We start from the raw sequence: 27,656 nt of genomic DNA, 5'->3' as shown, positions 1-27,656 counted from the left end.
AGCTTCGCGAGCTGTGTTGTTGATCGTTCAAACGTCTCGTAAGCGAATTACGTGATGTGCGTAAAGCGCGTCGCAGCTCTTCATGTTTCATTCGACATTCTTGCTGGCTGTGCCGTACATGCTTCCGGTCAAACGCTGCTTTTCTTCTATGCTACTGCGGATACTACTCCTCATCATCCGAAGAAGTGTCCATGCTGTCCGAATCTTGCTGCTTAGCGTCCTCTTCCCCCTCTTGGTCGTCCTGGTTCTGCGCTTCACTTTCCGCCTCGGCCTTTTCATCGGCTCGATGGTGTTGCAAGTAAGCCTCCTTGAGCGCGGACAGAGTTTCGAGTCGGAGACTATCCAGGTAGATCCTCAATTCCTTGTCGGGAAGGGTGGAAATCTCGACGACCTTCTTGAGTTTGGCATGGAGCTAGATTTGGAAACAGCGAATGAGTCCGATTTATATATGGCAAGCGGGGGGCTGTAGCTGTAGCTTACGTTCAGCAGCAATTTCCTTCTGATAGCCGCGAACCGGCTCTCGGAGCTAGCATGACCTGATAAGGAAGGTATGATCTGGCTTCAAGCTTGTTGATAATCCGATTCTACTTTGTGGTGGACTTACCTTTTCTCTGCGCCTCTTCCAGCTTGTAGGCGACTTCTTCCGCGACGTCCAACATGTCCTGAGGCAGTGCCGCCAATTTCGCCAATTCAAGACCTGGAATGATATTCGGCAGGGTTCAACCAGTCGCAGTGGATGTTGTAAGCATTTAGACTATGAAAGCAATCAGAGCATTGCCTACCATAGTGCCCATCGTTGGTATCTTCACCCTTGACGACTCGGTACGAATAGGTTGTTGCAAACTGGTTCCGATCAGACCGTTTCTTCACCTGGAAATAGCCAAGTGATTGACCGCTTGGGGTTATCTAACACCAGGAAACAGACTGCTCACCTCGCTATGAAGATGCAACCTGGAAAACAAGCCCGGATAGTCAGTCATTCGGATCCTCAAGGCAAAAGAACGGTCCCCCTTACATGTCGACTCCTGGGAAGGGACCGAGCGTCTCCGCTAATTCCCTGAAATGGGTAGCGAACAGGACGAACGACTTGTATCGATCGGACATATGCACGACAATATTCATCAGCATGATGCGTCAAACAGATGTCGAGAAAACAAACCTTGCGACGGATCAGCTCTTCCGCGATCGCCTGACATATGCCTGCTCCTTCCACAGGCGCGGTGCCCCTTCCCAACTACACCGACTTTTATTAACTTCCATATACGTATGATTGATGATCCAAGGGTCTCACTTCATCGATGAGGATCAAAGAGTCTTTTGTGGCCAAACCTATCCCTCAGATCGATTAGCACGTGAATGGCAAAGTGTAAATGAGCTCGCGCTTACCGAGAATCATCGCAGAGGTGGCCATCTCTTGCGCAAAGGTCGAGAGGGACCTTTCGATCGAGTCGTCATTGGAGAGCCGAGTCAACACTGCATCTTGTATCTTGATACTTGCAAAATCAGCGGGGACACTAAGGAACAAAAGGAGGCAATTTAGTAAGCTGCGCTCTACGGTTGTTTCGTGAGGTATCGTGAAATGACTGACTAGCAGCCACACATGGCCATGATCACGAGTAACGCGACTTGACGAAGATAGGTAGATTTGCCAGCCATACTATGGGATGGGAAGAGGTACGATCACCGTGAATCGTCACATCTCGGTATATCATGGCTCACTTTGCTCCCTGGATAAGAAGGAATGAATGGGAGCCAGGCGATCTGTAGCCGGAGCGCTTCGGTGAGTTTTTCGCTGTAGCTGATGAGCTAAGCGTGGGCATTACAGGTAAACATCGTTCGGAACGCAGTCAAAGTTTGCCATTTTATCCAGAATAGGGTGCTTCCCACCTTTGATCTGTATAGAGACGAAGGTCATTGTAAACCTGGTCGTCGGTGACACCCAAGATTCGAGAACTCACGGCGAGAGAAGTCGAGAATTTGGGGCGGACTGCAGCGTCGTCAAAGGGAATGGAGATTCCAGTACAGGCAGATACATCTCGGACTTGATGACGGACCGTATTTTTGAAACAAAGAGATGTCTGCAAAACTCAACAGCATGTCCAACTTGCCCACCTGCAGTCCACGATCAGCTTCTCTGCTGTTCGCTGGAGCCTCGAAATGACTTACGGCTTCGGAAATCGAGTACAAGCAAGCTATTCCGAGTTTGATTAGACTACGGAAACAGGGGAGTGCAACACCGAAAAACTCACCAATATGGTTCACGATGTCATCAATCAGTTTGTTCACGATTTCTTCGCTCATGAGGAAAGCTTCCCGTTCCGAATCCTTCATACGAGCGTTGAGCTTGAGCTGATCCATGGACGTCCATCAGTCGCTCAGCCTCCGCGTTCCACAGGTCATTCACTCACCAGATGTTCGTGAGTAACAAACATTCTGCAGTCGACTCCCATCAGCTCGAAAAAATAAGACATAGCTCAGGCTAGACTGACTTTCCGTTCTTCTTCGACATCAGGCGGAACCCCTTCGGGAGTGGACCGCTAAGCTCCTCCTCCTTGATACTCAGCTTGAAGCCCGTATCGCTTGCGTATTGAAGTCCAAATGGAAGCTTGTACTCCTCTGTCGAACAACTTACAATCAGTCGAAACTACCAAAGTTGCGAACAACGATAGGCGGCACGAACCGGTAATCTCCTCCTTGACTGTGAAATAGGTCAGCTTCGTCATTCCTCGAAGATACGCATGAGCTTTGACTGACACGTATGTATATCTTCCATGTTCTCTTTGTATGTGCCGCGAGCGACATCTAGCATCGGTTCTGTATTCGCTCGGACTGCGTAGATCTTCAGCGTCTTTTGGTTGAGAGCTCTTCCAGGATGTGCCGTGGCTTCCTCGTTGATGCTTTCTGTGGATGGGATCACGATTAGTGAATCAGCGTGATCAAGACTGCGCCGAGACTCACCATCAATCAAACGTTCAATTTCTTTTGTACTCGGATCCAACAGCATCTACAGCCTCCCTTGCCTTAGCTCCGACCTTTACGGTGATATTGGCATTGACTCACCTCCTTAGCACTGACCAAGAGATCGCTCTTAGCGACCTTGAGAGATTCGGTCAGAGGATCGATCGCCTTTGTGATAGACCTCAAGGCTAGGACAAGGCTCAGGCGTTGTTCATCCGCTTTGGCGTCCGCCCTCGATACTTTTCGCGAGAGCTATCGAAGAACGATATAGTAAGATCCCATCAATTTGACACATCGGTCGGAACGCTTACCTGGGCAAGCAGATTGTCGATATCGAACTGTGGAGAAACAGGCAGCGTCAGCTACTTCAAGCCCAGCGTTAAGATGACCTGACTTACTGCACTGATACTTTTGATAGCCGTTTTCAGCCCGTTATGCATTGCGTCGTTGTGCAATAGCTCTGAACAGACGCATATCAGCGTATTGGCAGCACAAAATCGTCCTGCGAAACACCACCTTCGATGACGTCCAGACGATTTTCAATGATATTAGGGACTGTTCAATACAGCTCAGTACGATTCACCTCGCATAAATCGGCTACAACAAAGATCTTACCAGTTGAAGGTTGCAATATCGAAGCTTTCAGAACCCGGTATCCCATCTTGGTTTGGGTTCTATTCATTACGCCTGCATCACAAACCGAATCAGGAAGTTACTTCTAGACTTTTCGAGAGGCGTATTCACCTAGTAGATTTGATTTGGAGGTCGGACTGATAGCATTGCAGACGAGTTCTAGATTCTTGGCCGTATCGGGGTCGATGAACATGGTTCCTATGGGTTGGGAATAGGTTCCGCCGGTCAGTCCAATATCTTAGAGGTACCATGTAAAGGCATCACGATAACTGACCTTCAGCTGCCTGGTATATGATCTTCTGACTGCCGGGGGCGAACCCGATCCCCTGCACTGTAGACAGGTGGTGGTACAGAGCGGAAGCTGCACTGACCGCAAAGTATCTGGAATGCACTCGTCCCGATTTCAGTACAACGCTAAGTCGCTCGTCAGACAAACTTACTTGGAATGAACCGTCATAAATACTCCGGCCTTCTGAGTATCATCGACGATGTACTCCTGTATCTTCGTGAATCCTATGGATCAAGGAAGACTGGTCGGTCATGTCAAGTTCGAAAACGCTTCGTATAGTAGCTCACCTTCATCGCGGTTCCAATGCGCTCTGGGAACAGCTTGACATTGGATACCCGTCTTTGCTTCAATACATTGTACGAGAAGGCTAGGTTCATCTTTGGCAGCGACATTGGAGGATCGGTAGTTTCGGGCTCCTGGGCGCGATGTGAGGGAGGAAGCGAGAGCGTTGTCGGGAACTAGGACGGTGACGGGTGGATGCAGGAAGAGGTGATGTAGGGTCCTTGGGAAAGCTAGTGAAAGACAAGAGGTTGAAATATTAGCGTCGCGAGCGACTTGATGAGTTGCGAACCCGACTTACTTTGACCATCGACGAGCTGGTAACGCGAAACAACCACAACGGATGTATTCAATTAGTGCTTGATTCCGTTTCACGATAGTTCCCCGACCGTATGGGGACTTGCCTGTGTGATTAGCGTCTAGAGATTTCATATGGCGTTAGTCAAGCAGAGAATCAGCTGAGGTCTGGTAGCGGTCTATCCTCCTGCTCGAGACTCGACGTACAGTGCCAGATGTTCTGTCAAAGGAGGTAATCCCGATCTCTTGTCCCATACCTGGACGTGCGATCAAATGACCCTCAATACGACAAGCACAAACAGATACGCACTGGCGAAGTGAAGAGGGACCTACCCCCTGACTGAAAGACAGCACAGATCCACTCGCCCATATTTTCCATGCCTGCACTCGGTCTGACCGAGCCCGCTCGAGCGGACGACATTGCCGTCCGAGGCCTGGTCGTGGCGGAGGGAGGCCGGCTTGTCATGATTTCGCGGAGGTCCTTTGCGGCTGCGCTTGGACTGCTCTCTTTCCTGGTGAAATTATGCCGAATAGATAAGATAGTCTCAATGGAAGTGAGACTGAGGAAGGGCGTTAATCTGTCAAAGCTTTCCTTGATATCAGAGATCTCTGATGATCTGATGAGCTGCGATGCTGATGATATCCTCGTTCCAAGGTCACCGCCTGCGGGGCTCCTCGAACCTCGGTCAATGCCGAGAGAGAGAGCACGGTGACGCGACCGAAGATGCGGAAGCTAATTGATCCCGAAAGCTCTCGCTCTCTCCGAAAAGGCAGATCTCGCTGATCGCGTCTCTTGATCGCGAACAGAGGTCGTCGTCGACCAGGGCTACCTCAATAATTCAGCCAGTACCCACGTAGAACCAGTCGGAGTCATAGACTGAGATAGAAACGGCCTCGTATCTCCACTCTCATCTCTTGTGACAGGGTCGACGGACGGTAGAGCGCGTAGTGAATGGCAAAGAGGGTGTCATCTCGCTCAACAGTCCTTGAGCTGAGGGCGGCGCTTTCCCAACTCCAGCTGGACGATCACGGCAAGAAGGAGACGCTGATCAGGTCAGCAGAGGAAAGATCTAGACCTCTTAATTCGTAATTGACTGCCTTCGATCGGATGACGTTATACAGACGCCTGTCGACCGCCTACAAGAAGGACGCGGCCGCCAAGGTTGCGAAGGAAGCCATGATCATCCTGCCTTCCAGGCGGCCTCAACCGGTCAAGTCTTTCCTATGCTTCGACGTAAGTCAAAGACAAGACGAGGATTCTATGAGATGTCTGCTAAGACCGATGTAATTTATGGTGAGGCAGGTGGAAGCCACATGTATAGCGGATAAGACGCTAGACTGGCCGAATGAGGTGATCGTAAGTAACGGGCGGGGGTTGACCCTGAAAGAGCAGACTGCAAGGTCTACTCAAGTTTGCTGACTCTTCTACTTGTTGACGGTGTCTTTAGGAGTTTCCGGTCATCCTCGTACAATGGGAAGGATCCGGAGCGGAATCATCCAAACGGAGTCCTTCCGATAAACCCACCCTGGTGGACCCCTCGAAATCCAGCCCCATACCTGCTTCCAACAACGGCGCGACCACCTTGACCTCACCACCTCCTCTGAATGATTCCTTGCCATCAAAATCGACCCCGGATTCCCAGACGGATCTGAGCTCAAGTCCAGTCTCAACGTCGTCTGCCGAGGAGGATCTGCCCCGACTGAAGATTGTGGATCAGTTCCATTCCTATGTTCGGCCGACATGGAGGCCCGATCTATCGACCTTTTGTACTACATTGACAGGGATCACTCAGGTAAGCACCACCGAATCAGGATGCGGCGGATCAGCGTATACTTTGGTCAGGCTGACCTGATATGAACCTATCTATCCACCGCTTACTCGAGTCGTACAGACAACGATAGACGAATCGCCGACATTTCCACAGGTCATAGAAAAGTTTGAGAAATGGCTCGGAAAGCATGGATTGCTGCAGGATGGAAAGCTGACGCCAGGGACGTCGTGGGTGACGGACGGGGTGAGTGAACGGAGGTGCCGCGCTTCATACGGTCGGTGCTGATGATCGCGAGTCGATGATTCTTAGCCATGGGATCTGCGTGATTTCGTGAGTCCGCACACAATCATGCTGAGCTCACGCGTACTGATTGGTTGATGCCGTTCCTCTAGATCCCCAAGCAGCTGCATATCACACCTCTGCAACCCCCGACATTCGCCAAACCGTACCCCGCCTACTTCTCGGGGCCTTATATCGACATCAAGGAGGCCATGAAGAATTATCTCACAGAGACTTGGTATCGGACGAATTGCCCGGAAGAGCCCTTACCGGCAAAGGGCAGTCCGCAGCGGTTCAGTACGAGACCCGGACCACATCGATGGTCGAGACGGAGTCCAAAATACTATCGAAACTTGGCGGGACAGTTGGAGGCGCTGAATATGGGCAAGTTTCAAGGTCGGCAGCACTCTGGCATCGATGTAAGTCTGGGTTATGCGCCATGCCGTGCCTCGTTCGTATACCGACTGTTTCTTGTTGGACGGACTATACAGGATGCGACCAACGTGGCGAGAATCTTGATAGAGCTTGCGAGACGGGACGTCCTGCTCGAAATGAACGACAACCTTCCACCCGCAACGAATCCTAAGCGATATAATTGGATGGGCGAGAAACCAGGACAGGTGTATTGGGACCGAAAGAACGGTTAGATGAGGCATAACTTAGGTATAAGGTAGACATAGCTAGTGATGGTCGGAGACACCGAGCTCTATCGATGTATTCATAAGTAGATGTACGATGTACAGATACAACCACCCTGTTCTCGTAGCTCGTAGAACTTGGGATTCGTCATCCGCTTGAGGGTACCGCGGATGCAAATCGAGTATCGATCATGACGATGAACAAGCGAGAGGGAGGTCGATCAATTCGACTTCTGTGGCCTGTGGGCTGGTTTGACCACAACCTGTCATAGGAAAGACGACTCCACCTTCTCGGTAACTAGATATATTGGTCTGATAGTCATCAACAAAAGCCATAGCGGTTGCCACACAATGGTGAGCTGGACGACGCATCAAGCAACTCGAGAAGCTACTAGCTGATTTGTGAACAATTCGATCAGCTTCTTCGAATCAGGTCGCCAGATGGCTCGTTCAGGATAGAGGTGCAGGGTGATACACCCGGGGAAGAATTTGCTGAGAAGGTGGGTCTCGTTTTTCAAAAGCCGATCTCTTGGCTTACTGATCATAATAACGCTTCTTGTAATGTTCCAGATCGTGGCCCTTATCCCGGGACGAGCTGCTCCTGGTAGCGTCAAGCTAGCTAATCGACCAAAAGGTGGAGAAGAGGTTCCTATGGACGCCCTGAACGGGAGGAAAGTGGGAGATATGGGTTTCAAGTGGGTCGAGATGTAGCTTCTGGGCTCCTCGGATTGTCGCCAAAGCTAATTCATGCAATAGTCATGGAGACATGCTCTTCCTGTCTTACCAAGCCGAGGCGGCGCAGACAGAAGCGCCCGTAGCGGTACCATCATCGTCTAGTATACAGCAACGTACGGCACAGACACTCAGTGGCAAGACCGTGGTTGTTCCAGCAGACGAGTCGAAGCTGCATTCGGCACCAACGGGCAGTAATGGAGATCGCTCAGGACACGCCACTATCAGTGGGGGTCCCAATGAAGCGGCACTTACGAAGCCTTTATTTGACCTATCCAAAATCAAGGAGATGCCGGTAGACAACTTCTGGAGGGCCAAGAATGGAAAGATCCCGAGGAAGAGGGACGAAAAGATGTGCAAGCACGGAGGCAAGGGAATGTGTGACTACTGTATGCCGCTCGAGGTAAGTCTGTCAAGTCGTCTCATATTGTCGTGGTGATGCTGACACAGAGTGAGTCCTGCATGTAGCCATACGACGCAGAATATCACACTCAGCACCAGATCAAGCACCTGTCATACCACGCCTACCTGACAAAGCTGCAGGCTGGAAACTCGCAGAACACATCATCGACAGCCAACTTACCGCCTCTCACCCCTCTCAATTACCGTGTTGCGATCCCTTGCCCATCTGGTGCTCATGCTTCATGGCCAGCAGGAATCTGCTCGAAATGTCAGCCTTCCGCCATTACGCTCCAATCTCAACCTTATCGGATGGTCGACCACGTCGAATTCGCGTCGGCCGACCTGATCAATTCGTTTCTGGATTCGTGGAGAAAGACGGGTTACCAACGTTTCGGACTGCTGATTGGGAGGTACCAACCATACGAAGAGGTCCCGATGGGTATCAAGGCCGTGGTGGAAGCCATCCACGAGATTCAGCAAGATCATGAGATTGATGGGATCGGGCTCGGTGACGATTTCCGGGAGGAGATGACGAGGGTCAACGAGGTCGCAAAGCACATTTCATCGGACCTCCGTATCGTCGGTATGATTTACACCGATCTGACTCCGTGAGTCCAACCCACCGGCCTGTCTATGCTCTAATCTAATCCTCTTCCCTTCGATCAGTGAGCCAGAGGACAAGACCAAGATTCAATACAAGCGACATGGTCAATCCTATTTCTTTTCCAGCTTGGAGACAATCTTCTCGGCGCAGATGCAGCTTCTTTATCCCACCGCCACGAGATCGTCTCCAACTGGAACCTACTCCTCCCGCTTCGTGACCTGTGTCCTCACGGGAGATCAAAGCGGAGGAGCGGAAGCACTCGCGTTCCAAGTGGCGGAACAGGGGGTTGCTATGGTACAAGCCGATATGATCGAAGCGAGTGTGGATCCTGGCACGGTCAGGGTGAAACAGGAGGAGAGCACGAGATACGTGCCGGACGTCTTCTACAGGTGAGCGACTAGAATAGGATCACACCTGCATAGACCTGCTATTTACGTTTACTCCAAATTCAGCCACAAGAACGAGTACGGGCTCCAGGTGAAGGAGAATGCCAAGCCATGTTTCCCTGTGGAGTATTTGCTTGTGACCGTGAGCTCCATCCTACCTTCATTCACTTATGTCCGGAGATGACTAACCCTGCTATGCTATAGCTTACTCACGGATTCGTCAAGCAACCCCGACCGCTATTCAAGTCGCTCGAATTTCCCATCGAAAACCGATTTGACAGTCACCAGACTCTCGAGAAACCCGCCCGACAGATCAGGCAGATCATTCCCGATCTCGATAACAAGGACGTCATTACGATAGACGATCTCACGCAGGATCAGCAATCGGCCTTGGTCAAGGCCTTTAGCGATTGGCATTTCTTCTGTTTCCTACCTCAATCTGGGTTGTTTGACGATGTGGGTGTTGACGATGCAAGTACGCACTAAGTGGTCTTGCTAACACGGTTTCTTGATGACAGGCTGCGCTCAAGGTCGTCGGGAGGATTGTGACCGCGTCCGAAACGGGTGATGCTACCGCGTTGCCGGACCTGCTCAAATCTGATGCCTGGAGTGCACTGATAGAGATCGCCAAATCTTTACAAGCTGCTAGTATGTCGATCAGTACTTCCGGTAATTGATCCTCGGACACCGACGCTGATATCGACTACTCGCTAAAACTCCCAACAGAACCCGCTCAGACGATGGGCAACGACGGCTTCGAGGAAATTCCCCAGCACCTGTTGGACGAGATCAACGGTGCCGGTGGCAGCGTCGTGGGATCTTCCGCGGCACCTGCGGAGCCGAGTGGACCCAAGGCTTGTCCTCACTGCACATTTGAGAATCCACCCAGCAACAACGATTGCGAGCTGTGTGGTCTGCCCCTGGCAGGATAAGGGTCGTTTGATGGCATCCTGGATCGAGAGCATCACTGTATCTATCTACATGCGTATAGGTATGGGTTCGTTATGTGTTGTCGTCATGAGATCTCCTGTCATTATAGAACGCGCCTTGGAAGGACGGTTACTTCTCCCCAAAGGCCCCGTGCATCACTCGGGTAATTCCCTTGTCAGCAACCGCTCGTAACGACTCTCTTTCCAATTGTCATTACTGAGGGCGTCGAAGATCGCGTCCTCGTTCACGCCAAATGGGGCCAAGACGCCATCGTCCTCGGCATCGTAAGTCACGCCTTTGAGTCTGGCCCGTTCCTTTTCCCGGTTGACAATGGCGAGGGCAGCGGCGTTCCTTCCGTCGAACACGCTCTGTATCTCCTTCTTGTCAGGGAAATACAGCCTGTACATAGGTCAAACTGTAAGCAATGGAACCAAACTGTTTGCCACTCAATCTGTAGTAGAACTCACCTCGGTTCGAGGATCGAGAGGATGGCCAGGCCGATCCGAAAGATCTGGCCGTCGCCCTCTAGCATAATCAAGTCCCACACACGTACGGCAGCTTCGAACGGGATCTGATGCAAGAACAAGGTGGTGAAATACGTCGAAGGAATCCGGACATCGACGGTCTTGCAATTGGCATAAATCTTGGGAAAGAGGTCTGCTTGAAGATTGTCGAATATCTACGCAGGGAAAATATTAGGAGGAGCTTTAGCGGGAGCTAATCAAGTTATGTATTCTGAATTTGGGAGGAACTTACTCGGTAGTAAGCTTCGACCTCTTCGTCTATCCCGCAATAGAATGCTCGGAGACAAGGTCGATCCAGGAGATTTCGGAGACAGATGAAGGCCACGGCGATGTTCATGTTCATCAACAGCATGCCCGCGAGGAGGTGTACCCCTCGGACCTATTGCGACGAGTCGGGTCTGAAGCATGAGCGACCAAGGACTTCCATATCTGACCTGACCGCATCACTCGACTTACATAACCCATCCCCTCGTCCACCCGGCTGACATACCATGCGGCCAACAACTCTCTTAAATCCTCCACCATCGGTCCGTTCTTCCCGTACAGCTTGGTCGTCGAAAGAGTGGCCACCGAGTCGTCCTCGATATGTCGCATAACATCGGCAGGGAAACGGTTCGATTCGATGGCCTTTTTCGCTCGGTATGCACAAGCTCGGTATGATTCTGCCAGATGATAATGTTCCGTCAGATCAGTATGATATCAGGGGAGGCAAGATCAACTCGAATCGACCCGACCCGACTCTCACCTTTGGAAAGCGCCAACCCGTTCCCTATACAAGCACTCCATATCCTCCCCCTCAAATGCGTCGGGATACCCTCGAACCACAACTCCCCCATCTTGGTGTCCGCCCTGACGAGCCTCTTCCATTCCCTCGGACCACCGGCAGGGAGGATGACCCCTTCCCAGATGGGTATGCATTCTGCTTGGTGTTTAGACTTTTCAGAGGCGCGGCGGGCGGCGTCGGACAGGCGTTTTTGTTCTGCACGGGTGTGGAGATCAAGGTCAGTGACTTGGTTATCGAACCAAGTTATCATAGCGGGGCGATCCGAAGGACGCCCAAGAATACGAGACTTTCGCACGTACCGGCCGACCTGGATTCTTCCATCATGCTCTTCCACCTCTCCAAATGCGCCTGATCCTCCTCTTTATCCTTGGGTGGGAGATGGACCATCCTCGTCCGACTCCTCACTTTGTCCAAGCCCGAGCTCCCACTCCCACTACCCCCATTCGCATTCCTCAGGCTGCCGGTCAGGGACAAGGAATTGCGTTTCAAGAGAGAGAACGCTCCGCTAGCCGATTTTGAGGGCAAGGCGGTGAGTTGCGGAGAAGAAGAGGTGGCCGTGGATGGGTATTGGTTGGATGTCAGGGCGGCCATCACGGATGGGTTCAAGGAGTGAGGGATGGCTGGCGGTGCGTGGATACGGGGACGAGGTTGGGTTGTGGGTGTAGGAGAGGTTGAAGCTGAAGTCGAGCTGGATGTCGTGGTTCTCGCTGATGACGGGTCGGGTGTCCGGCGACCGACCGTAGCAGACGGAGATGCCGGAGACATCGGGTGTGAATCGTGTGATGACGATGTCCTCGGATTTGGTCGTGGGGTAGTAGACCGGCTGATGTTAAAGAACGACTTTGAGGCGTGTCCGTTGGCGGAGACGGGTCTCCTCGCATTCGCATCTTCGCTGTATCGAGGATCGTCCGTATTAGAGTTTGAGCCGTAGGCAAAGGAAGAGCGCTGTAGGATGTGGCCAGTGGGTGAGAGTCCTACTGCAGTAGGAGATGAGAGGTATAGGCTCTGAGCGAACTGCGAGGAGAGCTGTCCTTGAGCTCCTGCTCCATCCAGGTCGACCGACTCGAAAGCCACGTCCTGTCCGTCGTCCTCGCTATCGTCCCCGCCGTCATCCCCATTACCACCACGACCAGCACCACCACCAGGCCCGCCACCTCCGTTCGACCTCCTCCGATCGTTCTGCTCGAAAGCGTCGTCCTCCGAGAACCGGCTGATTCCGATCCCACGGGGTACGTATTGCGACTCGGGGTATTGCGGGTCAAACGTCAAGACTTCTGGCGGGGGCGGTGAGGTCCGCGAGGTTGACGGTGAGGGCGATGGCGATGGCGATGGGGTGAATCTACGGGGGTAACCTCCATCGTAAGATGTCATCCTTATGGCCTCTCGCCGAGTGTGTCTGGAATTTGATGGTCCCTTGATCAACGTGCTGATAGCAAGAGAGGGAGAGTACAAGTAACCATACAATCAAGGTTGTTGGCATCGAGGTAGCGGGGATGTGTCTCGGCGACCGAGAGAGAGAGGAATCACGTGACCCCATGGAATCATCGGCCTTGGGACCTGTTCAACTTAGTCCTCTAATGACATGCTGCTGTAATCATAACCATGGTCTCTGAATCACGATACAGCTGGCAAAACCTCCTACCACTCTCGTTCTGATGTCTGAACCTGATCCAAAATCCACCATCCAGGCTCCCGCGTCGAAACGCCGTCAACCATGGCGACCCACGAAACACCTCCTTCCGAGCCAACCACCTCGGGACGAGCAGATCAAGGAGGAGATCTACAACAACTCGGTCGCTGCCGCAGAACAATGGGGAGGAGCTTTGGATTTCGCTGGGAGGGCACCTAAACGGTTGAAACCGAGACGGACGGTGGACTATTCGGCGGGAGCGGCGAGGTGGCAGACGGTGAGTCGAGATTCCAAGGGAGGAGGCAGTGTGGTACAGGGCTAGACGTACAGGCTTACTCATCTGGTTGATACTCGGTGGTATAGCTACGCAAACTTAGATCCGGACTACCGCAACCACCCGTAGTCTACCCAGGAGCCTCCAACATGTGCAAGGTGAGCTTCGGGAACCTACATTGCGGTCGCATTCCAGGCTCGGAGTCGACATGACTCATTGCTTTCTGACTCTTGCCTCGACGCTTTTCAGCTCCTCCCACCAGGAGCCTATATGTCAAATCCGGTCGCTTCGATATGCGAGGTGTTCGTACACGGGTCGACCAACAAGGAACGGAGTCCGATCAGCGTCGCCAAGGTGAGTCTGGGACTCCCTTTCTCATTCTGAGCTTCCATACCGCACGGATATCGAGCTAACACGAAATTTGGATTCTTTGTTCTTCCCTTCTGACCCCCCTGAAACTGATAGTGGGCACCTGACGGCCGCTGGTGTCTGACAGGCAATCAGATGGGTCAATTCACCATCTGGAACGGTGCCACCTTCAACTTTGAATCCCTCAAACAGGCTCACGATCACCCCATCCGTTCGCTCGCCTACTCTCATTCCGGTCTCTTCTTCCTGTCCGGCGACCAAGGGGGGATACTCAAATATTACACGCCGACCATCAACAACCTGGAATCGTTGACCGCGCATAGAGAGGCGGTCAGGTCGATCTCGTTTAGCCCGAACGACGAAAAGTTTGTCACCGGCGGAGACGATGGAGGGGTCAAGATCTGGAACTTTGGGAGTCGGCAGGAAGAAAAGGTCTTGAGCGGCCACGGATGGGATGTGAGGTGTGTGGATTGGCACCCGAGCAAAGGGCTCGTGGCGAGTGGGAGCAAGGACATGTTGGTCAAGTTTTGGGATCCGAGGTCGGGCAAGGATCTGAGCACGTTGTGAGTAGACGTCGAGGTTTGTCAGAGATGTCAAGGTACTGATTGACTCCTTGTGTCCGCTCCAACTTGATGTACCGTGTCATGCTAGACGAACGCACAAGGCAGTAATCAACGCTCTCGAATGGAGTAGGAACGGACACTTGGTCGCTACAGCTGGTGGAGATGGGCTCGTCAGGTTGTTTGACATCCGGACGTTCAAAGAGTTGGAACCGCTCAAGGGACATCCAAAGGAGGTGACTTGTGAGTCTTGTCATGGTCGTACTCCAGGCGGAAAGGGATCGGATGTGGGCGAGGTTGTTGACTCGCTTTTAATCGCTTCGTAGCCGTCACGTGGCATCCGGTACATAGCAACATCCTCTCTTCAGGCGGGATGGATGGCTCCATCTCACACTGGTGTATCGACCAAGCGGACCCAACAACCCCGGTCGTCACGCTCGAAGCGGCCCACGATTCCACCGTCTGGGCGCTCGACTACCATCCTCTCGGCTACGTGCTAGCTTCGGCGAGCAAGGACTATTCGACGCGGTTCTGGTGCAGGGCAAGAGCGACGGGAGGGCAGGAGACGGATAGGTGGCACATCGGGGATGCGGCGAGCGAGGCGGCTGGGAAACCAAAGTGGTCGCAGAGGGTCGAGGAGGACGATCAGGGTGAGTGCTTGGCGGTCGAACGGCTTGTGTGGGTGGCAGGTGAAGCTAACAACGTCTATCGCGATCGTATGATAGATGAGGCGATGCCTCTACCTGGATTGGGCGCACCGGCAGCAGCCGCAGTATCAACGACAAGACCGATTCCCAACGCCCAGAATACGACGAGACCGGGCGATTTCGCACTTCCAGGATTGTCTGCTGCTATGCCTGCACCGACATTACCACCACCATCATCGATGCAGATGCAGATACCTCCTCTTCCGGGGATGCCTCAGCCTACCATGATGCAGCCACAACCACAACAGATGGCACCGTCAGCTTTGCCGGGGATGAACCCGATGCCTAATATGTCATATGGGATGCCACCTCCAATTCAGTCATATGGACCCGGAGCTGGAGCGATGCCAAGGCAGAACAACCACAACGGTCCGCCTCCTGGTTTCTTGCCTCCACCTCAAGGTCAGGAAACCGTCGCTGGGCGAAGAGGAGGCCCGTTACCGAGTCAGGAACAGATGTTGCAGCAGATCGGGTACGAACCGCCCCAGTGGGGTGGGAACCGGGGTCGGCGGCGATAGCGGGTAATCGCCCGCCGTTATCGTATTCTAGTACACTGGTGTATGGATATAATACAGATGAACACGATACCACCATCAAGCGCTGTCCCAAAAGAAGAAAACATGGAGGTGGGGACACTCGATCGTATCGTTCACGGTCGTTCGTGGTCTGGCAGGCGCCACAGTCTTTCAATGGTGTCCAGCAGCTGTGGCGGGTCGTTTTTTCTGAGAATGGATTTGGGCGTCCATCTGGCTATAAATCCAGCTGACTTTTGGCTGGGTAGTAACGGCGTGACGCCAGCGTCGAGCGAGATGAAAGAGGTCTCCGGCGACCTGGACCCAAGATTGCTTTTCGTATCGCTGTTCGACGAGAGTTTTCGACCGGGACTGATCGAGCTGACCGACACGCTCGTGGCTAACGGGGAGAGCGGGCTAGACGGCATGCGAGGCTGGGCGGTGGATGGGCGCTTGGATTTGCTTCCAAAGGGCAGTAGAGAAGCGGAGATTTTCGAACGGAGCGGTCGGGTAGTATCTTGTGGGCTGTCGTGATGTTGACTTGCGGGGGAGGTTTGATCGGTGGAGATCGAGCTGTCTGTCCTGGAGAAAGAGAACAACGGGGTCTTGCGCCCGGTCCGAGACGGCGACTGATCGCTCGATGTGGCGCTCAAGCTGGGCGGTGGGACTCGGGTCGCAAAGACGGGAGGGGTGACCGTCCTCCTGACCTTGCCGACAAATCCCGTCCGCATGGCTGGATTGCTATCGAGAAAGTCGGGTGTGCACGAAAACGTCAGGGGCATGATGACCTGTACAATCAAAGTCAGGTCTCATGTACGGGGTCTCGCTGTTTGCGCTTGCATGCTCACCCTCTCCCCGCTGATGGCTTTGCCCGTGGCTTCCGAACGCCTATCTTCAACGACGTATTCAAATTTCCATTCTACCTCGCCCTTCTCGTGAGTCCCAAAGACTTGGTATACACCGTTGGTACGCAGTCCGAGGGAAACACGGCGTTTGATGTAGTTGTGTTTCACGTCCCCGTTGATCAAGATCCTGCGCACGGTCGGCAGCGGTTCCAGAGCCTGAACGTCGACCGAAAGAAGACTTGTCAGCGAGAATCCAGCCATTCGCAGCATCCATACCTACTGACCGAATAATGGTACGGCCACAATTCTTTTTTCTCCATCCGAAATTCCACGCAGCCCGTCTCGGCAAAAGGCTGCTTTCCCGTATCCCTTACACTTCCCGCGGTGTGAGGCCGTCCGTTAGGTCGCGCCTGAAACGCTTTGGCGCTCCGCGTACGGGTATACTTGAATATGGGCTGTTGGGTGCGGTAGTTCTCCTACAATCGGGATTTAGAAATAGTCAGGGCGTGTCCGTCCCGCGGTACACAGGGTTGAGATGAAGAAATCCGACTGACCTGATCGATGTGTAATTGAATGGTAGTGCTCTGGTCGAAATCTCGGCGGAGTGGGGTCCAAGCTGAGGCTGAAGCTAGGGCCGATGCTGAAGCAGTCTGACCGGGACCCGAGTTGTTTCTCAGATGACTGATGCGGCGGTTCGTCGTCGCCTCGATAGCGCTCCGAGCTTGCTTGGAAGGCAGGAGGCATGAGGTGTCGAGCATCAACGTCGGTTTCTCAGATCGGGCTGGGGCTTCGTAACTCCCGAATTGAGGCACGCGGATCTGAGCTTTGAAAGGATGATGGTTTTCCGCGTGTTGGGCGAGGTAACTGTCCATCTGTGAGAGGAAGAATCCGGCCTCCGCATGGGTCGATGAAGTGGGGGATGTCGGGGTGGGTTCCGTCTTTGTTCTCGATCGCTGCTCCTGTTCCGGATACGGAGGCGGAGGGCAGACGCTTTTCGGTGAGATCTGGTCGGTGAGGAGCATGTGTCGTCGGGCTAGCAGAGTTTGATCGTCCCCCAACTGGGAACCAAACCGGGAGACGCTGTTCTGTTGTGGCGTGTCCGAAGGAAGGCCTTCGTAAGCCGAGACGGTAAATGTAGAATCGTTCGAGTTGGACCTGATATGCCCAAGGCCGCCGATCTCTCTGCGCAATTTCGACGTCTGCAAAGAAGCGGGTACGGAAAGGCCTCCCGGAGGTAACCCTTTCAAGGTTTTGCCGTATCCTTTATCGAGGCTGATAGAAGTGATATCTCTCGGAGGTGGACGCTTTCGAGTATGGGAAGATAGTAGACCCAGACCTATAGCTTCGACAGGCGGAGTGACGGCGACTAGAGGATTGATCTTGCACGTCGTGGGTGCACTGGCCGCAAACGGATTGATCGGACCGTAAAATCCTTTGATGACAGTGGTGTCTTTGGTATAGTCGAGCTGTTCGAGAGGATGACGGTACGATCCTGACTCTGTCAAACCCGCAGATAGCTTGGGCAAAGGCGAGGTAGGTAGACAGTTGCCAAAGGAGCTCGATCGAGACGAGAGGAAGCCGCAATGTTCGTAGCTCGCGTCCAGTGGAATGCCAGGACTAGGTCGACGCCCGGAGAGGTGTGCAGGAAGATCTCCGAAATAGATGGGGATGTCTTCGTCCTCGCTGGTCACATCGGGCTGCTCAGATACGATGGATCCGTGCGAAAACGTTTGATGTGGTGGAATCGGCGGGGAATATTGAGACTGAGGTATCTTGACCGGAGGAGGCCGTTTGTTCTTGCGGACTGATCCCGAAGAGCAAGGCGAACCCAGGACGGGAGATTGGTCGAGCTCGGGGGTGGTAAGGGTCTTGGATGAGGACTCTGGGGGAGAAGGAGACGAGGATACGGTGACTTGAGAAGTAGTGACCGATGCAGAAGCTTTGGTGGGAAAGATGCCCTGCATCTTGGTGTCGAGGGGGTGCGTATTTGAAACCCGCTGAAGACGTCTCAGACTGTGAGGCGATCAGCTATTCGAGTAGCTAAAGGTGTAACAGTATTTGACGTTGAACGCACAACAACTACGATAATACCGACGAAGGGGTGATCCAGACTAGTTATTTTGTCGAACTCTCTCCGTCTTCTTGACCTTGCGAGAATCTGATGTGTATCATTCCGCTGATCAGGCCGAAAAGGAAGGAAAGTGGATCTCCGCCGATTGTCCTCGCTTACAACGAACGACGCTTTCTATCCATCAAAAGCGCCACCTCGTGCGACTGCGACAGATGCAGATGAATCGGATCCACCTCTTCTCCCAGCGGCAGGTTAGTTTCACTCAATGATGATTGATCGAATTGATGATGGGTCGCTTTCACCTGTTGCTGCGCATTCGCCCCATCGACATCCTCGCCCATTTCTGCGCCACCAAAGATCAATTCGATCAAGGTTGATTGATGATCTCGCTTCCCCCAGGTCCTTTAGCGCGAAACGATTCCCGTCGTGATTCGTCATCGGAAATCGTCATCAAAAGAGGGGTACAACAGAATGGGAGACAACATGCAACGTGCAACGGGGTTATCCGGCAGGGTAGCAAGCTACAAGTTACAAACTATATGTACCAGACAGTGGCTATCCTACACGTTCGATCGTACTACTACAACCTTCTTCCCGAACCCAAAGGCGCTCGGGCTTTCGCCACGGACGGGTGGGTTCCCTGGGCGGGTACCGTCCCCTGGTTCCATCTCGCGATCAACGCATTGACGCCCTTGTTATTCCCTCCGCCATCCATTTCTGGGTCCGGTTGTCCAGCACCGGCATCTCCTTTAGTCGTGATCGGCCTTCCTGGCCTGACGTACGGCCGGTCCATCTCCGGGGTCAACCGTCGACGAGGTGCATCAGCGGGGAGGAACATTGACCGGCTCCGATTGAGGCCCGACCCTGTATCCTGCTCTACTCCTACACCCTGACCTTGACCTTGAGAGCCGACTTTGAGTTGAACAGGTTTAGGTGCGGGTTTAGGTACCGTCTGGCCTCTCGCCCTCGGGACCGACGACGGGTCGAACCCTTCGTTCTCCAGTCTAGGCGAAGAGAGGGATTCGTACTTGGCGACCATCTCGTTGATAGAACTTCGACGGGAGACGACCGCTGGCCGGCTCGGATATTCGCCTGAAGCGAAACCTGGCCCGTTCGCGTTCGCGTTCCCGTTCCCACTCCTGGCCGTGCTTGGCGGACTGGACACTCGGCCAGGAGATACGGGAGAGTAGGACGAGGGTGGTAATCGCGGACTGCCGGATCTGGATGGGGATGCAGGGGGCCGACGCAGATGATCCGGTTTACTAGGTAAAGGTCTAGGTTTCGGAGCTTTCGACGATTCAGACGCAGCGGCCATCGAAGACGAAGCCAACACTCCCTGTCCCCCCGGTGCCACAGGCGAACCGGCTGATAGAGGTGCACCTGACACCTGGTTTCCGAACCGCGCTGGCTTCGCATTGACAGGCGGGGGCTTCTTGCCTGTAGCACGTCCGGAAGGTAAAAGCGCCGCATAGTTGTGGTCGTCGAAACTGCCGTTATTACCTCCCGTCAGGAGGTCTTTAGGTAGACTGCCTTGACGTCCGGTTGATGATTCCATCGTGGTAGGAGAAGAAATCAAGGGTTCCTTTTCGGTAGCAGGTGTGCCGAGCCGTCCATCGTCGGTCGTTTTCGAAGGTTCGGAGTCGGTCAATTCCTGGAATCCGGTATCAAGTCGAACCTCTGCGTTTTGTGGCAGAGCAGATGCTGATGGCCTGGAAGAGGAATCCAAGTCCGTGTTGATGCTATCAAGTAGGTCGAAACTCGGTTGCGTGTTCCTGACCGGGCTCTTGCCTTCCAGAGAAGTAAAGGCGGTACCGGTCACGTGCGTCGAACGAGCATGAGGTGCTTCGTCAATAGAGAGCAACCGCATCTTTTGGTTGTCATCCGCGGCCCCACCGGTGATACTGGGTTGATGAAAAGACAGGCCTCGCGGATTGACCTCGGAACTACCTTGACGACCAAAGGAAGGTCGCAAAGGTTTCGACATCGTTTCCGGAGACTTGACCAACAAGCCATCCGATCCCGAACCTTGCCTGGCAGCGAGCTGTTCGACCGATGGGTACCTGTCTTCGAACGCGCTCGAATGCTCCGAAGACGAAGACAATGCTGGCGACGAGCTCTTCATCTCGGACGGCACCGGCAGGGAGATCGTCTTGGAGCTAGTCTGACGTCCAACGTTTCCGAGTTTTGGCGGGGCGAAAGAATCACCGAATCCAGAGAAGCCTTGAATGTTGGTAGGGATGGGAGACGTTGTGCGTGCCGAGGTAAGCGGTTCTGGCGTGGGGATAGCTCTTGATGCCTTGCCATCAAAGCCATCATCAAATCCAAGCTGACTGTCTTTGTTTGCATCAGCTGCAGGAGTGATCAAACCAGCTTCGGGCATAAATGAATCCCCGAAGTCCGCCGCAAAGCGCTTAATGTCGCTGGCCAAGTTTGGTTTGGCAGCGGTCTCTTGCTGCCCGTCTCCCGTGACCTGTATTCGGAAAGTCGGTACTGGCTGAGCTGACACAGGCTTGTCAGCCACAGGTTGACGGTTCGTGTTGGGCAAGTTGGCTCCAGGTGTCTTTGTCGGACGTCCTCGTCTTTGTGGCTGTATGGTCGCAGCGAGATTGGTCTGGCTGCTGCTCGGAGATGCTCGATAGCTAGCAACATCTTCCTGCGAGCGGAAGTCGAGCAGATTTCCCGTTGCGGGAGCAGCTGGAGTAGGCGATGGCGTCGTCCTGTTAGTTTCGGACGAGCCGACTTGCAGGGTAGGATTTGCCTGCACAAGAGGTCCATATCGTAGTGAGTGAAAGAACTCCTTAGCTTGGCCTGATAAGTCCGTCCTGTACTAACGTATTCGCGATCAGGACGAGTCCCTCTGAGGCGGTGCACCTTGGTGAGGATGTCGACTACCGTCGGTCGTCTAGCTGGTTGCTCCACCAGCATAGATGCTGCATAACGGGGAAAAAGATGAGATCAGCTGCAACTCTCCGTGCTGCAGAGCGAATTTGCACACCTATCAGATGCTGCAAAACAGGCGAATAGACCGGGTAGGCCGGGAAGGTGTATTTCGCGTTCACGATAGCAAGAGGACCGTGCTCTTCGAAAGGTGTCGTATAATAACAGAGTTTATAGAGCAGTACGCCGAGGGCCCAGACATCTATCGAGGAAACCCACGACGCGGTCTTAGCTTCCTCAGCGATAACCAAGCTGATCAATCGATGCCGAACTCACCCGCTGGTAACCCGACCGGCAATCCCAAAAGAGGCTCGACCATCTCCGGACTCCGATATTGTAACGTCGTGTGCCTATTGAGGTCGTAAGCTAGAGCCTCCGCTTCTCGCTTCGATCTCGGTGCATGTGAAGCGGGGTAGGTAGTCGAGCCGAAATCGCATAGCTTGTAACGGAATGACGATATCGCTGATGACGAGGACGAGTTTGTCGTACTTGCTGGGGTGCAGAGGATATTCTCAATCTGACCGAAGTACGGTTAGCTATCTGACCAAATATATATCGCCCGAGAAGGAAGCTTACTTTGAGATCGCGGTGCAACAAGGGTTGTGGTAGCGTATGCATATGGGCAACGGCCTCGCAGACGTCGGCAAAGATGGTCAGGATCTCGTCTTCCCGTAGTCTATCCCTCAGCCGCTTATTGAGCAGATCGATGATTCCTCCACCTGCGAGACGAGCGACGGGCCGAAAAGAAGGCATTCAGAGTCGACCTCACTTGTACGTTCGTGAATCCGTGCCCCGCAGACTCACCCCCGCAGAACTCCATCAGGATGAACACCTCCCATCCCGGGCCTCCTTCTCTCCGGCTCTCCAGGCGCTTCATCTCGCTATCCAGGTACTCCACGATACGATCATTCCCTCTGAGTGCTTTCATGACTTGAATCTCTTTTTCCGTCTCTTTGAGCATGTCCGTCCCCTGATCATCCCGGAAAGCTATCCGCTTGAGACAGTGCCGCGTCAGCCGGTTCAGACCTATGGGTTGCTGCGACCGTGTCAAGTAGACGTGTGCATATCCTCCTATTCGTATGATTCAAGGCGTACGATCAGAGCTTTCTCAGCAGTATCTCAACGACATGAAATGAATCGCTTACCCTCGCTCAGGTACTTTTCCACCACGACGACCTGCTTGCCGACCCTGATCTCCTGTCCTGGCCGTAGAGTTCCTTTCTGTTGAGTAGCTCCGGTTGGGACGGGACTGTGCTGAGGCGGAGTAGCAAACTGTTGAGAATTTCTCGGAGCCATCGCTGGCATGCCCTGCGGTACTCCGTACGCTGGCATGGGTGCAAAGCCCATGGCGGCTGGTTGAGGGTACCCTTGCGCGTATCCTGCCATGGGTGGGGGAGACATCGAGCTGTATCCTACAGCTCCGGGTATCATCCCTGGGGGCGGGGAAACGACTTGGGGGTATCCTGCCATGTTGATTCGTTGAAGTTCGTCGCAGCGCAATCGACACCGGTATACCTAACAGATAACTTGATATTTGATCCGTTGATCGCCGAGGGTTCAGTTCTGAGCGCGACCAGGGGAAGAGAACCGCGATCGAGAGGATGAATCGGTGATCACTCTGAGTCGACTTCTGAAATGGCAGAGGATTGGCAACCTCTTATCGAGGACTGTTAGAGAACGGACATGTAGCATGTAGCTCGTAGCTTGTCCAGCTTCCAGGGCCAGGAGCCAGGAGGGAGACAACCGCAGCCAGAGTCTTGGCTCTCATCACTCCCCGGCCTTCGGGGGAGAGGATGACGCACACGGGAGAGACGCGTGAAAGATGTCAGCCTCGCAAGCTCACGGACTTGACCGTTCAGACGATATCCTAGTCAATCTGCGAGCACTTGTTCTTGCTTGCCTCTTCCTGTCCTGATCGTATCCTGCATGCTGCATAAACTCCTATTCCACGATCCAGACCGAGTACAATCTGCGACAATGACACCGCCAACTTATCGAAAGAGCACACACGCATACGAACATCCTTCGGCAGCCGAGGATGTGATGAGGCAAGTCGACATCTATATGCCGGATTCTATAGAAGTGTCTGCAGATGGCATCGACTTGCTCGTAAGTGCCCAGCTTCATTTGTCATATCAGCTGTTGCTTAGCTCGACGAATTCAATCTGTAGGTATTCATACACGGTGGCGCATGGCGAACGTAAGCAGAATCGTCGCCTGTCCACCAGTCTATGCTGTTGAATCAAGCTGACGATGAGTCTTTCCCTTCTGTCAGGGGAGACAAGTCGGAGCATGTTGACCTGCCTTCTCGGCTGAGCTCCCAAATACCCGAGAGCCAGGCCAAAAATTTGATAATCGCAGTGCCAAACTACCGACTCTCGCATCACCCGGATCATCCCGAGCGGATATCTACCGTTCATCCGATGCACGAGCTGGACATCGCCCGAAGCTTGCTTTGGCTTACCGATCCCAAGAACGTCGGCTCATACCTCGGCACCGCATCTGATTCGTACCAAGAAACGAGGATCAGATCGATCTACCTCGCTGGACATTCGTGCGGAGCTACCATACTTTCCAACCTCGTCTTCCTCCTTCCCAACATCCCCGTCGAAGCCCGGATGATGATCATGATCTGGCCACCTCCACCCCCAGGCCCACCTTCAGAGACATCATGGACGCCCGAAGAAAAGGAAGGCATGCTGGAAGTCATGCGCAAGGTCAAGGGGATGGCCTTCTTGGATGGCATCTTTGACTTGAACGACCTGATCGACGAGTACCCTTCGTACGAGTTCTTCGTCGAAAAGGCTTTCGGTACCGATTCGAAAGTAGGAGGAAGCTGGGATCAGGCGTCCGTCCCGAAACAGTCGACGGAGAGTCTGCCTGAAGAAGTCTGGCAGCTCTTGAAGGCCACGGACGGTCCTAGACTGGTCGTAGCCCATGCGCTGGAGGATGAGCTGTTGAGCGAACGGCAAAGCCTGAACTGGTTCAAGTGGCTCAAGAGCGAGTTGGGCGAGAGTGAACGACTGGTATACGACAACGAATCGTTGATTGGGTCCCACGATGGTAGCTTGCAACACGAGGGATTAGGCGTCCTGTTAGCGAAACTCGTCAAGCAGTCTTGATTGTGCTACAACTATGGAAATTACGCTTCTTAAGGCGTATATGCAATACACATCGCGCAAGCCTGCGCACGCATCTATGTCATCTTGGACGGCAAGAACCATTATTCGTATCGCCTGAACGATGCAGATCGCTTCGACACGAGCCACCTCCAGCAGTAGTAGATGGCGCCGGCCGCGACATGCACACCGAGAAAGTAGGCGATTGCGAGGGTCCAGTTCCTGGCCTTCTTGACAGAGATGGCATTAGCGAAGACGGGAGGTACGAGGCCTCTCGTGCCGAGTTTTGATGGTTGTAACATCTCCGAGATCTCGCGGAGGACCGCGGTGTCGTGCGCCTGTTCTAAGAAGGGTCAGCAAGTACATACACATCTGATCTGAGCTGGACAAACCTTGGCTCGATCCAAGTTCTTGCCGAGGGACATCAACTCCCTCCGGAAATTGTCGAGCGTCTCTCGCGTGTTCCTTCTTTCCGTTTCTAGTGTGGCAATACGAGCGGATAGGTGCGCAAGCGAAGATCTGCCAGGAAACTTTGAGTGTCAGCTTGCAAAGCCTCGAGGAGAGCCGTCAGATCTGACTCACAGGATTTCGACTCCTTCATCACCCATCAACTGTTTTGCCTTGCTTTCCAACCGCTTGTCAACTCCAGCTCGCTCGACCAGCACTTCCACCTTGGCGCCCAACGCAGCGATCGCTTCCAACATTTTCGTCTGCGAGTGGGAGATGATCCTTTCCATGATCGAGACCTTTGTCTTCTTGTGATCATGCTTGACGCGAGTGGATAACCGTTCTATTGTCGCGGCCTACGGCAAGGTGAAACGAGTTCTCGGTCAGCGGAAAGTCAGGGAGCAAAGCGATGTCATTCCGCAGTTTACCAAGTCTTCGTCGAGCGTATCGTCTATCACCACTGGCTGATGTTTAGCCTTGTGCTTGACGGGTTCCGGTTCACCGTCAGTCTCGGGGTCCAGGCAGACCACTAGAAGTATGTCCCACATGACCCAGCTCAATTTAGCAAGAAGACCGAGTGAACCCTTGTTTACCAAACTCACAGTAGAAAAAGCTCGAATCGATGAAATCGCTTTGCCACCGACCACCCTCGATGAGCTTGCTGTTGCGTAGGAAGGCCGCCGGTCTAGGGTTCTTGATCACTCCCGTATCCCTCTGTTCCTCGGTCATCCCCTTGGCGGCGATGTCATCCTCCTCGAGTGGGACAAGACACCGATCGCCCAACCGACCGCCATGTCTCGCTTTGCTCTCGTTGTCGACGACGACGAAGTCCTTCAACCCAGCAGCAGCGATCCCGTATCCCATACCGTACCCCTTCAAGACGTTCTCTCTGACAATCCCACCGAACAAGACCGACTCGGTGTCGTCCGAGAGGATCGAAGCTCCCAACCCGATCCCGACCCTGATGAGCGTTCCCTCATCGGCCTCGATCGTATTGCTCGAGACCCGCGTGTTTGTATAGTTTCCCTCCCAGGGTCCATAGTCTGACAGCAAGATCCCGCCCATCGAATTGCGGTGTTGCGCCCGGATGGTGTTATCGTCGATGAGCGAGCCGGGAGAGCCGTAAATAACCATGGAAGCATCCGTTATGTCCACAAACATCTAAGACATCGATCGGAAGGCAGGCAATATGTGAGCCGTCAAGTGGCAGCTGTATTGGGATGGAACCTCGGTCGGCTCACGTTTCCCGTGACGACGCTCTCTTGACAAGCCAAGCTCAGCCCCGAAGCCAAGGGTCGTCCACCTGGAGCGTCATCCGGATCTTCTCCATCCACGCTCTCGATCCATTCCTCTCCTGCCGGGCCCTAAGGAAAAGAGCGAAAACAATTTCAAACCGGTAAGCCAGGATACAATCGCTCGGGTCGCAGTACATGGATAAGAGGGAGGCTCACAATCGTATTCTCCGAGATCCTGGCATTCCGACACGAGAGATTATCTCCCTCCCTGACCTGGATGGCCGTCCAACCTCTACCGTACCAGGGAACGGGCATAAGCTACTCGACCATGCCCCCATTCGAGAACGTTCGTCCTTACCTTGGATCCTTGATCACGCATTTACTGACCACCTGCCCTTCGTTGTTTCCCAACAAGACCAACGGAGAGGTACTCCCCGAGATCTCTGCCCCGTCATCCAATACCTCTTCGACTACCTGTTTGTCCTGACGTTCTCTTGTCGTCTCTTGCCCATCCCGAGTAGACGGATCCGAACCGGATCCCGGGTTCAGCTCTCCCTCGTGCTGTCTCCTCGCGCTCGCCTCCCTCTTTTCCAGATCCAGCTCGTCCCCATCCCCACCATCGTCCTCGAGTTCTTCGCTCGTCTGTGAAGAAGAAGAAGAAGAAGAAGAAGGTATTGAGGAGGACGAAGGATCTGCCTGTCCAGGTTCGCGGATCCGACCGAGGGATGCTCGATTACCGTCGATGATCAGGTTCTTGATCGCTACCCTGGCGCAGCGTCGACAGTCTCCCCTGGTAAAAGGTATCACGACGCGAGTTGATATGATAGCCTTCTTTTAGCGGAGAGAGAAAGACTGTTAATGCCTCGAGACTGATACTATACTGACTGGATGGCCGTCCCACTCCGTCCCCCGACGATCCTGACTACGGCCTTCTTCTCGTCCTCGTCAGGATAACCCTGGGTGGAGAGTTCTTGGTTCTTGCCTGTAAAGATGATAGGGCCGGTAAGGTGGATCTCTGCACGTTGACAGAGCTGGATACGTGTCGTCGGGCCGCCTGCGAGTGGGATCGAGATGACAAGATGAGCGGTCTGCTCAAAAAGCTGTTGGGGACAGAGAGACCGATGCGATCTAGACAGGAGCTGAGAGCTGACCTTCGGAGAACAACCTGTTGATCTCCTTCTGATCCACCCCAAAGAGACAAGAAGCTTCATCACCCGCCAACTCGGGATCCGTCTCCGTATTCGTCTGTGCTGTGGCTAGCGTCGAAGCGCTGAGGATACAGACGAGGAGTTGTAAAAGAAAGGTCGAGGTCCGGTGGGCCGGCGCGTCCAACGTCAGTCTCGACCTCGACCTCGACTTCGACTTTGATGACGATGTTGCTCGTCTGCGGCGCGTGGCATGGCTTTCAGAGATGTCCATTGTCTTGCTTAGCAGTCACCTATT

The 27,656-nt window shown here is 53.6% G+C and overlaps 9 protein-coding genes across 9 annotated transcripts; 4 read left to right on the top strand and 5 right to left on the bottom strand.

Annotated features, from left to right (window-relative positions):
- Window positions 1-75: 75 nt before the first annotated feature.
- HD553DRAFT_348167 (muts domain V-domain-containing protein) lies at window positions 76-4,877 on the bottom strand (the record flags this gene model as incomplete). Its single annotated transcript, XM_046183354.1, has 33 exons — window positions 76-412; window positions 481-536; window positions 605-697; window positions 783-870; window positions 933-951; window positions 1,016-1,086; window positions 1,160-1,234; window positions 1,292-1,329; window positions 1,387-1,514; window positions 1,589-1,657; window positions 1,720-1,761; window positions 1,824-1,894; window positions 1,959-1,987; window positions 2,055-2,112; window positions 2,167-2,192; window positions 2,250-2,349; window positions 2,409-2,433; window positions 2,490-2,616; window positions 2,681-2,698; window positions 2,755-2,901; window positions 2,959-3,004; window positions 3,061-3,210; window positions 3,270-3,296; window positions 3,357-3,418; window positions 3,475-3,513; window positions 3,574-3,645; window positions 3,703-3,789; window positions 3,866-3,972; window positions 4,032-4,104; window positions 4,168-4,392; window positions 4,461-4,476; window positions 4,664-4,713; window positions 4,790-4,877. The coding sequence occupies 33 exons, from the start codon at window positions 4,875-4,877 to the stop codon at window positions 164-166; spliced, it is 2,571 nt and encodes an 856-aa protein (XP_046038704.1). The 3' UTR covers window positions 76-163.
- A 393-nt stretch (window positions 4,878-5,270) lies between these two features.
- Window positions 5,271-7,371, top strand: HD553DRAFT_172101 (uncharacterized protein). Its single transcript, XM_046176901.1, has 8 exons — window positions 5,271-5,509; window positions 5,579-5,690; window positions 5,760-5,813; window positions 5,905-6,249; window positions 6,349-6,471; window positions 6,538-6,558; window positions 6,630-6,926; window positions 6,999-7,371. The coding sequence occupies exons 1-8, from the start codon at window positions 5,409-5,411 to the stop codon at window positions 7,152-7,154; spliced, it is 1,209 nt and encodes a 402-aa protein (XP_046038703.1). The 5' UTR covers window positions 5,271-5,408; the 3' UTR covers window positions 7,155-7,371.
- Window positions 7,372-7,496: 125 nt separating this feature from the next.
- On the top strand, window positions 7,497-10,201 carry HD553DRAFT_327956 (ER-associated protein catabolism-related protein; the record flags this gene model as incomplete). Its single annotated transcript, XM_046181845.1, has 10 exons — window positions 7,497-7,499; window positions 7,565-7,645; window positions 7,716-7,840; window positions 7,902-8,280; window positions 8,346-8,887; window positions 8,946-9,272; window positions 9,336-9,411; window positions 9,474-9,725; window positions 9,788-9,917; window positions 9,996-10,201. The coding sequence occupies 10 exons, from the start codon at window positions 7,497-7,499 to the stop codon at window positions 10,199-10,201; spliced, it is 2,121 nt and encodes a 706-aa protein (XP_046038702.1).
- Window positions 10,202-10,234: 33 nt separating this feature from the next.
- On the bottom strand, window positions 10,235-12,915 carry HD553DRAFT_306065 (rab-GTPase-TBC domain-containing protein). The gene is made up of 6 exons (XM_046179222.1): window positions 11,807-12,915; window positions 11,469-11,702; window positions 11,180-11,385; window positions 10,956-11,102; window positions 10,667-10,878; window positions 10,235-10,598 (listed from the first exon to the last, which is right to left on the bottom strand). Exons 1-6 carry the CDS (start codon window positions 12,876-12,878, stop codon window positions 10,355-10,357), a joined length of 2,115 nt encoding a protein of 704 aa, XP_046038701.1. The 5' UTR covers window positions 12,879-12,915; the 3' UTR covers window positions 10,235-10,354.
- A 207-nt stretch (window positions 12,916-13,122) lies between these two features.
- HD553DRAFT_348164 (WD40-repeat-containing domain protein) lies at window positions 13,123-15,652 on the top strand. Its single transcript, XM_046183353.1, has 7 exons — window positions 13,123-13,414; window positions 13,501-13,569; window positions 13,661-13,765; window positions 13,877-14,343; window positions 14,432-14,583; window positions 14,667-14,990; window positions 15,066-15,652. The coding sequence occupies exons 1-7, from the start codon at window positions 13,163-13,165 to the stop codon at window positions 15,563-15,565; spliced, it is 1,869 nt and encodes a 622-aa protein (XP_046038700.1). The 5' UTR covers window positions 13,123-13,162; the 3' UTR covers window positions 15,566-15,652.
- Window positions 15,653-15,696: 44 nt separating this feature from the next.
- On the bottom strand, window positions 15,697-18,368 carry HD553DRAFT_366218 (uncharacterized protein; the record flags this gene model as incomplete). Its single annotated transcript, XM_046184098.1, has 4 exons — window positions 15,697-16,347; window positions 16,408-16,620; window positions 16,689-16,880; window positions 16,959-18,368. 4 exons carry the CDS (start codon window positions 18,366-18,368, stop codon window positions 15,697-15,699), a joined length of 2,466 nt encoding a protein of 821 aa, XP_046038699.1.
- A 539-nt stretch (window positions 18,369-18,907) lies between these two features.
- Window positions 18,908-23,106, bottom strand: HD553DRAFT_348162 (uncharacterized protein). Its single transcript, XM_046183352.1, has 7 exons — window positions 22,558-23,106; window positions 22,217-22,483; window positions 21,989-22,131; window positions 21,689-21,929; window positions 21,471-21,614; window positions 21,308-21,405; window positions 18,908-21,233 (listed from the first exon to the last, which is right to left on the bottom strand). Exons 1-7 carry the CDS (start codon window positions 22,880-22,882, stop codon window positions 19,056-19,058), a joined length of 3,396 nt encoding a protein of 1,131 aa, XP_046038698.1. The 5' UTR covers window positions 22,883-23,106; the 3' UTR covers window positions 18,908-19,055.
- A 283-nt stretch (window positions 23,107-23,389) lies between these two features.
- Window positions 23,390-24,534, top strand: HD553DRAFT_339632 (Alpha/Beta hydrolase protein; the record flags this gene model as incomplete). Its single annotated transcript, XM_046182466.1, has 3 exons — window positions 23,390-23,521; window positions 23,584-23,612; window positions 23,688-24,534. The coding sequence occupies 3 exons, from the start codon at window positions 23,390-23,392 to the stop codon at window positions 24,532-24,534; spliced, it is 1,008 nt and encodes a 335-aa protein (XP_046038697.1).
- A 1,005-nt stretch (window positions 24,535-25,539) lies between these two features.
- Window positions 25,540-27,424, bottom strand: HD553DRAFT_268903 (uncharacterized protein; the record flags this gene model as incomplete). The annotated part of the gene is made up of 6 exons (XM_046177597.1): window positions 25,540-26,139; window positions 26,220-26,342; window positions 26,430-26,505; window positions 26,572-26,643; window positions 26,899-27,003; window positions 27,099-27,424. The coding sequence occupies 6 exons, from the start codon at window positions 27,422-27,424 to the stop codon at window positions 25,540-25,542; spliced, it is 1,302 nt and encodes a 433-aa protein (XP_046038696.1).
- Between the last annotated feature and the right edge of the window lie 232 nt (window positions 27,425-27,656).

The sequence above is a fragment of the Filobasidium floriforme genome (assembly GCF_021052385.1).
Source record: "Filobasidium floriforme strain CBS 6241 chromosome Unknown HD553scaffold_4, whole genome shotgun sequence".
Lineage (NCBI taxonomy): Eukaryota > Fungi > Basidiomycota > Tremellomycetes > Filobasidiales > Filobasidiaceae > Filobasidium > Filobasidium floriforme.
This window is presented reverse-complemented; position numbering and strand designations above follow the sequence as displayed.